General features: G+C 43.2%; 1 protein-coding gene across 2 annotated transcripts in view; it reads left to right on the forward strand.

Annotated features, from left to right (window-relative positions):
• The window catches only part of LOC139376171 (arf-GAP with GTPase, ANK repeat and PH domain-containing protein 3-like), a 222046-nt gene extending 211793 nt beyond the window's left edge, over positions 1-10253 (forward strand). For both annotated transcript variants that reach the window (XM_071118439.1, XM_071118438.1), the window contains exons 17-18: positions 5426-5681; positions 5992-10253. In XM_071118439.1, coding sequence (XP_070974540.1) covers positions 5426-5681; positions 5992-6234 — 499 coding nt within the window. In that variant the 3' untranslated portion in view covers positions 6235-10253. The remainder of the gene's footprint in view (positions 1-5425; positions 5682-5991) is intronic.
• Positions 10254-12615: the final 2362 nt, after the last annotated feature.

Consider the following 12615-nt stretch of genomic DNA (forward strand, 5'->3'; position numbering starts at 1 on the left):
TATTTGATGTGTCCGCAGTGAATGTTGAGAGGCAAGGAGGGAGGGAGGTAGGGGGCTGGGGCTTACTCTGATTGTTTAGGAGGAACAGACTGTGTTTGAAGGATGGGGTGGTGTGTGTGTGTGTGTGTGTGTATGTGTGTGCGTTTGGTGGTGGTAATGGTGGGATGGACATCCTGATTCCTCCCTTAATGTGTGGACCAATCAATGGCACCTTTATTAAAGGAGGCCTGGAGTGGTCATTCTCTGGTCTTTGTCTATTCACTACTATTTTACTCAATGCTACCATGGTCCCGCCCCCTCTGTCTCAGCCTCTCTTTCCCTCAATAAATCCCTATTTGTCTTTGTCTTTGGAGCTTGACTAATTATCCTTGTTTGTTCCTCTTTATGTGGATGCAGTCATGTGTTGTTGACTTCGTGGACTGGGTTGAGGAGAATCATTCCGCCATTTGCCACTTAATTAAGCGGAGGTCAGAATCCTGTGCTCAGCTCAGGAACTAAACGTGCAGAACTCGTATAGAATTATAAAAGGGCTTCAGCACTTATTTTCACACAAGTTATTCTGCAACTGATGCCGCTCTTATATACATTTGGAATTAGGATTTAAAAGTAGAGAATCTAACAGCCTATTTGACCGTTTTGTGTCCTCTGTGCCTTTCGACTTTAGTCCTGATACTGTAATCTCTGCTTTGTTTTTTAGCAAACTTTTGGAACAAATGTCAGCTACAAGGTGGTAAAGAAAGTATAGTCATTGCGCACAGACATAACACTGAATTACTGAGGAAGTTCATGCTGCTCCAAGCAGTAATGCTTTATCGTTTAAAGAGACATTATTGAGATCTTTGCTCTCAGTTTCTCTTCTGCAAGTCCCCTCTGTCTTTTTTAGCAAGTATGTGTGCAAGGGTGGCGAAAGCAGTGTGTGTGTGTGTGTGTGCATGCGTGAGTGCATGTGTTTCACGGTGTGCGCGTGTGTCGAGGGTAACCATCGGCTTGGTTTCCTGAACATCATCCCCTGCTTACGAAGTTCACTCTCTATCTCCTCTCCTTCTCCCCCTCTTTTCTCCTCCCGCTTTGACATGCTAAATCTTGCCGATTTCTATTTTTCTTCCTCCTGCGGAGAGGAAGTGTCCTTTTCAAGGATCTCGGCTTTCCCCCTGACTGCCTAAACCCTGCCTATGTTTGGATTGTTGTTCTATTTCAAACAAAAGACAGAGGCGGGATTACCATTTCACTTCCTCTCACAGACTACCTTTCAAGTGGTGTAGCAGCTGAGGAATCTGGGTCACCACCTCTGGCCGCTTCCCTTTTTTAAAGTTTTTTAAACTGAACTCTATAGTACCAGCGTGGTTACATTTGGACCCCTACTACTGGGATTGAGGTCTTTTTGTGGCTTCGAGGCCATGTATTCCCAAATAGGATATATAATCAGTTTGCCTTTTAGATCGTTTTGAATAAGATTCAACAGGGAGGACCTGATCCCAGATCAGCCCTCCTACTTTGAGACTGCTTTGTGAGTATGGGCCTTGGGCTCCTTTCTTGGACCTTGACATCTTCTTAATGGTTCTCAGCCTTTTTGTTTCACATCCCGGCGCTAACTTTCTGCCTCATTTAGCTCATGTCAATTCACTGGGCTCTCTTCCCTAGATCTGGGATCCCATTCATTCAGTGGGTTAGCTCTCGGAGGCAAACCTTGGCTAACTGCCCGATTTGACTTCATCACAAATTCCAGATTCTACCAAAACAAAATATTAGGCAGTACATCTGACTACTACCAAATCGATCACATATAGTTTAACGTTCGACACGTACTTGATTCTCGGGTTTCAGAGAAGGGCTGGGGAATGTTTTTAAAAGGACTTGGTTCCTGTGTTTGAAAGTGAAAACCAGGGGGGTGGGGCTGTCAGCCTCCTAACCAGAGCAATCCGCTGGTTCTGTTCTGCCATTGATCCGCTACCGGCCTTGTTCTCACATAATGACAGACTGGAGTTTGATGGAGGGCTTACACCATAAAACTGCTGGCTGCTCCAATCGCCGCTCCAATCGCCATCCTTAAGAAAATAGTTATTCACCCACGAGAGAGATCCCTTTCCCCACTGTTTTAATGCTTTTCAGGAAGTCGTAATGCGAGTTTAGAGGTATGCCTGTACCATTGAGCTAATTTGAAGAATCGCATAAGTAATACTTAACTTAACCTTGAGGTATAATGCTTTATAACGGGTTATAAGCATGTATGCACGCTTTGTGGTATTACTGAACTCCACACTAAACATTAAAACAATTTCCCTTCTCCCAGTGTAATTAGACATCCTTTAATGTGTAAAGGACAATGCAAGAGTTCAGGGTGACTGCTTTATCTGCCAGGCTGAGCTTTATGAACTATTAATGGTGGTTAGCAGTTAATCAAATTCCGTGCAGGCACTGACAAAGGCAGCTGTGATGTGGGCCAGGTCTGTCAGTGGAGAGGAGAGGTAGGCTAATTAACCCCTTTAGTTAAGGCTGGTGCTGCTGAAAGCTAGTGGGCCTTGCAGGTGACATACTGTACTATACATTGCATTCGGAAGTATTCAGACCCCTTGACTTTTCCCACATTTTGTTACGTTACAGCCTTATTCTCAAATGGATTAAATAAATAAAAAACTACTCACCAATCTACACACAATACCCCATGATGACAAAGCAAAAACAGATTTTTAGAAAATGTTGCAAATGTATTAAAGATATAGAGAAATACCTTATTTAGATAAGCTTTCAGACCACTTTGCTATGAGACTTGAAATTGAGCTCAGGTGCATCCTGTTTCCATTGATCATCCTTGAGGTGTTTCAACAACTTGATTCAAATAAAATAACATTTGATTTGTCACATGCCCCAAATTCAACAGGTGTAAGTAAATGCTTACTTACAAGCCCTTAACCAACAATGCAGTTTTAAGAAAATACACAAAAAAATATATATAAAAATGTTTGTCAACCTGTGGAATATTCTATTGGTTGGACATGATTTGGAGAAGCACACACCTGTCTATATAAGATCCCACAGTTGACAGAGCATGTCAGAGCAAAAACCTAAGGTCCCCAAGAACACAGTGGCCTCCATTATTCTTAAATGGAAGAAGTTTGGAACCACCAAGACTCTTCTTAGAGATGGCCGTCTGGCCAAACTGGGCAATCGAGAGAGAAGGGCCTTGGTCAGGGAGGTGACCAAGAACCCGTTGGTCACTGACAGAGCTCCAGAGCTCCTCTATGGAGATGGGAGAACATTCCAGAAGGACAACCATCTCTGCAGCACTCCACCAATCAGGCCTTTATGGTAGAGTGGCCAGATGGAAGCCACTCCTCAGTAAAAGGCACATGACAGCCCGCTTGGAGTTGCCAAAAGGCACCTAAAGGACTCTGACCATGAGAAACCAGATCCTCTGGTCTGATGAAACCAAGATTGAACTCTTTGGCCTGAATGCCAAGCGTCACATCTGGAGGAAACCTGGCACCATCGCTAGGGTGAAGCATGGTGGTGGCAGCATCATGCTGTGGGGATGTTTTTCAGCGGTAGGGACTGGGAGACTAGTCAGGATCGAGGGAAAGATGAACGGCGCAAAGTAAAGAGAGATCCTTGATGAAAACCGGCTCCAGGAGTGGACAAGTCTCGGAATGTACTTGAGTGGCCCGGACTTGAACCCAATCGAACTGGAGAAACCTGAAAATAATTGTGCAGCGATGCTTCCTATCCAACCTGATAGAACTTGAGAGGATCTGCAGAGAAGAATGGGAGAAACTCCCCAAATACAGGTGTGCCAAGCATGTAGCTTCATACCCAAGAAGACTCGAGGCTGTAATCGCTGCCAAAGGTGCTTCAACAAAGTACTAAGTAAAGGGTCTCAATACTTTTGTAAATGTGTAAATATTTAAGTTGTACATTTTTTTTTACATTTGCAAAAAGAATCAGCAAAACTGTTTTTGCTTTGTCATTATGGGTTATTGTGTGTTGATTGATAATAATAATAAAAACAATTGAATCCATTTTAGAATAAGGCTGTAACGTAACAAAATGTGGAAAAATTCAAGGGGTCTGAATACTGCCCGAATGCACTGTATACTGTAAACTCTGGTCCAATATCCACACTAGCATACCCCTTCAAATAAAGCAACATATTGGGCATGGATTTCTGATGGTGTGCTAGTGTAGACATTGGGACATAGCCACGAGTCAGTCTGAGCATTGTCTTCAGACCGATGGCATCATTCTAACATGACACATTGCCATGAGCTATTTGTAATTATTTGTAATTTTGTCTGCTTTCTAGGCTTACTTACTGATAGTTTGAAGTGTAAAGTGACGTTAGTGTCCATACAGACCCGTTGGCAGTCAGTGTCCTGGGGGATCCTTGTCACTCCAACCAGCGACAGAGTCGTTTTACCATATCAGTGTGAGCCCCTTTTCTCTGTCACTCACCCAGACGCCCAAACAACAGCCCCTTTCTACTTCCCTTATCACTCCGCTTGACGGGGTCGCGGGGTCAGAGCCACACTGAGCATGCCCAGCCATTCACTGTATTGATTTTCTTTTTTAAATCCAATGCTATTTCGATGGTATTGCAGTTTGTGTGTGGGTGGGAGAAAAGAGAACTGGGGAGTCGAGATTCAAGATGTAGAGCGATGTAGAGATAGAAGTCTGACTAGCAGAGAGTGGAGGGAGATGGATCCCTCCTCCTCTGCTCCTCTCCATTCTCTGGCTCTATAACTGAAGGAGACCCAGCCCCAGCTCCGGTCCGCCTCTCTGTCTGCCATTCAGGCCCATCGATCGGCTTCCCATCCCGGGCACCCCAGGGGAGACCGGGGCCCAAGCGCAGGAAGTCTCCTTTGTGGGGGATCCTCCAGTTATCCCTTTCCGACTGATGGCTGACAGCACTGATAAAAACATGTCCCCCTTTCCTCCTGTCCTGTATTGTCCACAGCAGACATGCTGTTCACAATGTGTAACCTTTAGATAGCTGGCTAGACTGTAACTCTCCTGCTGCAGACGATTATCAGTGGAGGTGGGATACAGTTTCAGCATCTGGCCCCTCCATTGAGCTCTTTCATCGTCAGTGTCCTGACACTCAGAGGCTACACTATGCTCCCTATTAGAGAAAATACATGATTGAGACAATGGCGTGACTGTTAGGATCGATCTTAAGTGGCCGCATGTGGTCTAGGCCCTATGAGTACTGCCAAAACCTGCCAGAATGTCCTTGCATCCCTACCCTCCCGCCGATCAAAAAAGGTCCTCTTGTGAATAATTACCATGGCTTTAGATTACAAACGATCTATTTATTTAATAGAAAATCTAATTTCACAATTGTATCATTGTTTCTTTTTTTTCGGTCCTGTAACCTCACTGACCCTCTTTTAACCCTCTATGTCATATCTCTTCTCTCTTTCCTCACCACCAGGGAGGAGAGGGAGCGGTGGATCCGGGCTAAGTATGAGCAGAAGCTGTTCCTGGTGGGTCTCCCCCAGTCGGATGTGCCCCTGGGGCAGCAGCTGCTCCGGGCCGTGGTGGAGGACGACCTGAGGCTGGTGGTGCTGCTCCTGGCCCACGGCACCAAGGAGGAGGTCAACGAGACGTACGGAGACGGGGACGGACGCACCGCCCTGCATCTGTCCTGTGCCATGGCCAACGTGGTCATCACCCAGCTTCTCATCTGGGTGAGTACGTTGGGGTTTGAGAGGGGATGGTTTTCAACCTTGATTAAAGGTTGATTATCTTCCTGGTTGAATATAGATTGAATGATAATGAATAAGATAATATGGTTAAAAAGTTAGATAAATAGGGAAAATGTTATGGTCAGGGTCAGGAGTGTTTCCTAAGCATGTTGACACGACCAGGAAAAACTCCTGGCTGTGGAGGAAAATTGAGTTTTTTTAGTGAATCTGCTCAACTAGCTAGACCATGATGTCACCTCTCTCTGTCCAGTCCACTTCTTATCCTCCTCACACCTCTCATCTGTTCCCTCAGTACGGTGTGGACGTGAAAAGTCGGGACGCGCGCGGCCAGACGCCGCTGTCCTGCGCCCGGCGGGCAGGAAGCCAGGAGTGTTCTGACATCCTGCTCCAGCACGGCTGCCCCAACGACCCGGTCAGCAGCAGCAGCCTCACCACCCCCAACATGAGCCGCAGAAACCCCAATGTTAACCCCAACCCTAACGTCAACAACAACAATGCCCTCAGTGAGCTCAACCGCAGTGTCAGTATAATGTAGGACCAGGAGTGGATCATCCCAGACCAGACTGGAGTAGACTTTACTCACCGATCACCAAGGCCCGTGAACATAAACACACTGTGTCCATAGACGACCCAGTAACCGTACTACTCTCCCAGTCCCCATTCTCCTCCTATTCCGCTTCATACTGTGTAACCTAAACTGAGCGACTGGCAGTGGAGGCTTTTTTGGGCCGCAACGGAGAGGATAGAGATATTCCAAGATGTTGAGAGAGGCAGGTTTTACCTGGTGGACATTGTATATTGTATTTGTTTGGTTGTTGTTTTCCTCATATCATTGGCACAGCGGTACTGTCTTGTCAGTAACGATCATGATCAGTTTAAAACATTTTTTATTGTTATTAAGCATCAACCAAATGAATGGCTCACCCCTCCCCTCTCTACTAAAACAGTTCATTTCTATGCTTGAACATTTCCTTTCGTGTCGTCCTCTGTTGGGGCCAAACTGTGTTTATATTGTGCCGTTTGATGAAATGACAAATTCCCTCCGATAATGCTTCCATGACAATATAGAGAAAGATAAACGCCGTGGTAACATTTTGCTTTTAGATACTCCAAAGGAACTTCCATGTTGGACGCACAGCGTTTTCTGAGTGGTATCATCCATAGTCATTGCAGGAGAGAAACTATTCCTATAGATGGTTTAATAGGGTTTACAGCAAGTCCTCCATAGCCCACCAATTTCAGAATTCAGAAGATTCGAAATTAACCAGTTAGTATTGGTACTATGAAGCCATCAAACTCTTGACATGCCATTCATGTAAAAAATAAATACATTTTAAAAGCAATGCATGTCTAGGTAGGTGGAAGGTCAAAAATGATTGAAATACTTTACTTACGGGCAAAAGGTTTAAATCATAATTTGACATTTCAGAGATGATTGCACAATGGGAGAATTTTGGGAGATAGTTAAGTGAGTCATTTGTTCTTCCACCCTGATCATGCCCCGCTTGCAAATCATCCATGATTATAAGGAAATTGAGGGTCTGTTTTATAAGCATCGTGTCGATTGGTTTTTGTAAAAAAAAAATATAAAAAAAATGCCTCTTCAATCAGAAATCATTCAGAGGAATGATTGAAGGAAGGAAATTGTATCATTAAGAGATCTTTGTTGGAGTAATTTTTGGATGGATTTGAAGAGTGTTGATAACTATTTGACACAGATCACATAACCTGGCCCCTGCAGGCATAATGGAATGTCTGTTCACCTCTTGCAGCCGAAGGCCCTGTATAATGGTACTCATAATTATATGTCTTTTGTTGCTGTGAACAACTATGTGGTGCGTGTGTGGGTGTGTGCGCGTGTGCTTCTGTGTGAGTGAAAGAGAGATAGGAAGTGACTGGATAAATCTGTGTAGGACACCATTGGGAGAAAAGGCTAGCATTTATAGTTGTTTGACTAAAAGGGTTTTGGAGCAAAAAAGGTGTTTTCAAGTACAGACCACTGTAACAAGCAGGGGTTGGAACCGAAAACAGGAAAATATTTTTTTTGTGAAACAGAAGTGAGGAAATGATCTATACTGTTCCAGAACAGACCTGTTATTTTAAAAGCATGGGAACCGGTTAATAACGTTTACGCAACCAAGAGCCTATGCAAAGCCCTCACTCTGTCACCCAGAAACGTATTCCAGTGTCTGCCTGCAAGCTGGAAATCTTTGCCTGTAGTGTTTAGGCTACCTACCCCTCCCCCTCCGAAGCATAGGCTACTGTACTGACATTACAAGTGTGATTCAGAAGATAGGGAGATATTTTTTATTGGCTAGAGAAGAATGGATTCACTTTTTTTCAATGCTAGTTAAGGATACTATAGTTATCACGTTTCACATTGGATTTATTAACTACGAAAAGGAAGACGTGTTTTTAATTCTGGTGCCGCTCTGCACAAACAAGCTTGTTAACTAGCTCTGGTCCAGCATTAAGCCACCTCGGAACTCTCAGAGTGGACCGGACTCACCGACCACCAAGGCCCAGCGCTTGCATAGAAACCGCTCCTCTGTAGGTAGGGTATAATTCGGTGGGTTGAATTCGGAGAATGCATGTCATAACAAGCCACGCCTCCTCCTCCACCCTCTCGCTCTCCCCACCCGGGTGAATCGCATCTCGCCCCCTACACTTGTCTGTTCATCACGCATGTAAACAACTAGTTTGCCCGCTCCATAGCAAGCTGCACTATCTGCACTGATTGGTGAAGTAATTTAATGAACCAAATGTAAAAATTAGGAATGATAGAAAACAGTACTTTTTGGGGATTCTAACTGGTTCAGTACTTTATTTTGCTGGTCGGAACAGTGGAACGGAATAAAATAAATAGTGGTTCTGTTCAGAACAAAACGATTGGAAAGTAATTTTGGTTGGTTCCAACCCCTGGTTAACAGTAGCTCGTCCTCCAATAAGACTTATCCTGAAGTGGTGTGGATTAACGTTGACTACTGGAGTCGTTTTGAAGCATTCCCTCTCAATTCCTCTACAACTAATGTGACTTTAACGAACTATCCAACCGCTCACCCTTACTCAAGGGACCAAACAGGTACATTCAAGTGTCAAACCATGGAGATAGAGACTAAAAGGGTCAAGATGGGATGGAAAGAAAAGCCAAGATAACTTGACAGTTTTTATGGTAATTCTTCATGATAATATCATATGTGTATATATAAGTACTTAGACGAGACAAAACAAGATGGAGGAGGGACTTTCACAACAGGAACATTCAAGTGGTATTGGCATAAAGTATATAGAGACATTTCATTTTCCTCGCTCTTCTGCCGTTTTAAGGTTTGAAATTAAAACCCAGTTTTCTGATTTTTAATTGACTATGGCAGTGTTTATGTTTACAGGGCAAAGGCTCTTCATATTAACCCTGTTACATTATCTACATGGTTTTGTTATTTCCCAGCAGGCTAAACTGGTTGGAATTACGTCAGTACAACCTGGTTACAACCGTATTATAAACTGGTTGTAATGAGGACATTTCAACCAGCTTTGCCCTCCCGCTGTGTTCCCTCGGTATTTGTAGTTTATTCAAACCCACAAGATATAAAGTTGTGGTCAATCAGGAATAGTGTCAAAATACAGTATACACTTTCATCCCTGTTGTCCTGAATTGGCCTTCAGATTCAACCAAATGACATTTAGACTGATGGTCAACAGAGCTTGTAGACAGCCTTACGTTATAACTACATTGACGAGTTGGCCTTTTCCTTTGGTGTACAGTACGTGTACAGTACGTGTACAAACCACCACGGCACCAACGTATTTCAATGAATTCTCAAGTACATTTCAGCGTATGTCTGATATACGGTAGTAGATTATTTCCTATAGAGGAGTTTGAGGTATATACTTACCTGATGCCATAGGACCATATTCACCCTTGTAATATTTCCCTTCCCCACTACTCTTAAACTATAACCATTATTCTAAGCAAAATGCCCCCCCCCCCCCCAAAGACGGGCTGTTCTGATATGGCACCCTATTCCCTAAATAGTGCACCACTTTTAACCAGAGTTCAATGCGATACCTGGTCAAAAGTAGTCCACTATAAAGGGAGTAGGTTACTATTTTGGACTTACCCAGGACGTAGATACGGGTCCAAGATTCTCTATGACCAGACAAGCTCCCAGTCAAAGCTCCCAGTCTTCCTTGACTTGTAAACCCTATTTTGATATATTTTCAACTTTTTTTTCTTCATTGTTCTCAAGCATATTTTTAGGTACTTTGGTTAGGTCTCAATGTAGCTACATTATCTGACCATTTGAGGTACTTTGTGTATAATGATGTACATTTGACATATTTATAATGCAGTATGTAAATATTGTTTTTCTTTTTTTTCTTTTTTTTTTCCTATTGTATTTTTTTTCTCTCTTTACGTTTCTGAAAGTGAAACAAAGCATAAAGCTAAAGAGTTAGCTGTTGTGTGCTTGGATGCTTGGCTGACCTTTGACCTATTCATCAAACACTCCAATAAAACAATGTAGCCTTTCCTGGATTAGGGAAATAACAAAATGTTTGAAATGTGTCTCTCTCTTTGCATCTTCTTTGGCTGACTTGTGTAAGTGATGTACGGGACTTGTGTAAGTGATGTACGGGTGGGTGTATGTACTCTATGTGCTAGCATCATCTGAAGCAGAAGCTTACATGCTCTTAAAACCACGGGGCCACTCCCAAGGCAACGTTTCAAACTCAGCTGTCTTACACAAGCCCTCCATTTTCTTAATGGCACTTCCTACCTAATCGTATGTGTGACATAATGTACATGGATGAGTATGTGATGTGCCAATATATGATTTCCTGTTTCAATATCTAGGATTAATGCATTTAAAAGTATTCTTCTATATACAGTAGGTCATGGATGTAGGATCAATAGCCAGCTTCACTCTGTCAGATCCTTTGAAGTTAGACAATAAAGACAATCCACTCCTAGTACTGTGTTTCAAATGAGCAGCAGTTTTGGGACACTGAGGATAGCCTGTTGGTGTACGTTGTGTAGTCCGTTAGTATTAATGTTTAGTGTATTCCAACTGGTATTAATGTGTATTGTGTGAATACCATAGTTATTATTGTGTTTCAGGAGTACCAGAGCTTGACAGAGGACAGAGCTCTGACGCGTCCTTCCTCTGCCAGCCCTTCAGCTAAGTGGTGTTGCCCCCTCTACCCTTCCACTTCCTGCTCATGGGGCCCCCCAATAGTCCAAATAGTCTCTCAGTAAGGGGGATTAAGATAAAGAGCCAGGCTTAGTGTCGGGCAGCATGACAGGCATTATGACGCGGCGGGAGAAAGTGAAAGGTCTCAGTGTCGAGACGAGTCAAAGCACACCACTAATCCACTCCTCATTTTCAGCTTATCTGCTCTCGCTAATACAGGGGGGGGACTCTGTGCTTCACTTCTCGGTTTTCTCTTCTGTTGTCTTTTATTCCCTGTTTGTCTTCTCTTTCCTTCTTCCTTCTGCTTTGCAGACGGTTGGTGGTGATACAGCCACATGTTTGTGTTTAAGTGCTTACACACACACACTTAGTTGAGAGAGTAGCCCATACAATGTCAGCACCAGTGGTGTAGTGGTGCCTGGAGAAGTGTGTATAAACAAATTTTGCCAAAAAGTTCCCAAACGGTCCACCCGGTGATGGAAAGGTGCCGTGTTTGAAAAATTCAGTGAGGAACAGTACCATAAACTCTGAATGACCTAAAATGATGAATCCCATTTTGGTCTTTCACAGTCAGGCCAACCCAAGCTGTCCTTTGCAAGTAGGCTAATAGTAGACCTACTATTGAAACAGACAAATGAGGCTGTCAACTGAGTCAGAAATTCACAGGTTTCAGATTTGTCCAATGTTGGGGGGTTTCGCTCTCAAAGTCACACTGTTTTAATAGAAAAACAACAAATTGGATGTTAGAAATCCACAACAATGTGTAAACCACATCAGGAGACCCCTTTTGAGGTCTGGGTAAAATCTAAGATATTTAGATGTGCTTATTCAAATGCCCATGCACCTAGCACTGTTGTTTGGTTAGTGGTGTTGCCAGAAGATACCGACCCTACCGTTACGGTTGTTTACACTGAGCGGCACTGGGGTCAGAAGGCTAGCAATGGCCACTGTTGCCATTTTGGAATGGCAGTGTCAGGCAATCAGCTCTTTTGTTGTTCAACACAATGTGTCATTCCATAATGGCTGCTGTGGGTACTACTAGCTAGCATGAGGGTGGAAAGCCCAGTATTACGGAAAACAAGCAGTATTTCAACATACTTGAATTATCAGCGTCGATAAAGGTACAATTTGGAGTACGATGGTACTGTATGTATATATATATATATAAACTGGGTGGTTCGAGCCCTGAATGCTGATTTGCTGACAGCCATGCTATATCAGACCCTATACAGCGTGTATGACAAAACATTTATTTTTACAGCTCTAATTACGTTGGTAACCAGTTTATAATAGCAATAAGGCCCCTCTTAGGTTTGTAGTATATGGCCAATATACACTTAGGTTGGAGTCATTATAACTCGTTTTTCAACCACTCCAAAAATGTCTTGTTTACAAACTATAGTTTTGGCAAGTCGGTTATCTACTAATTACACAAGTAATTTTTCCATTTTTCCAAATATTGTTTACAGACAGATTATTTCACGTATAGTTCATTGTATCACAATTCCAGTGGGTCAGAAGTTTACATACACTAAGTTGACTGTGCCTTTAAACAGCTTGGAAAATTCCAGAAAATTATGTCATGGCTTTAGACGCTTCTGATAGGCTAATTGGAGGTGTACCTGTGGATGTATTTCAAGGCCTATCTTCAAACTCAGTGCCTCTTTGCTTGACATCATGGGAAAATCCAAATAAATCAGCCAAGACCTCAGAAAAAAAATGTA

Source organism: Oncorhynchus clarkii, chromosome 20, assembly GCF_045791955.1.
Source record: "Oncorhynchus clarkii lewisi isolate Uvic-CL-2024 chromosome 20, UVic_Ocla_1.0, whole genome shotgun sequence".
In the NCBI taxonomy this organism is placed as follows: Eukaryota; Metazoa; Chordata; class Actinopteri; order Salmoniformes; family Salmonidae; genus Oncorhynchus; species Oncorhynchus clarkii.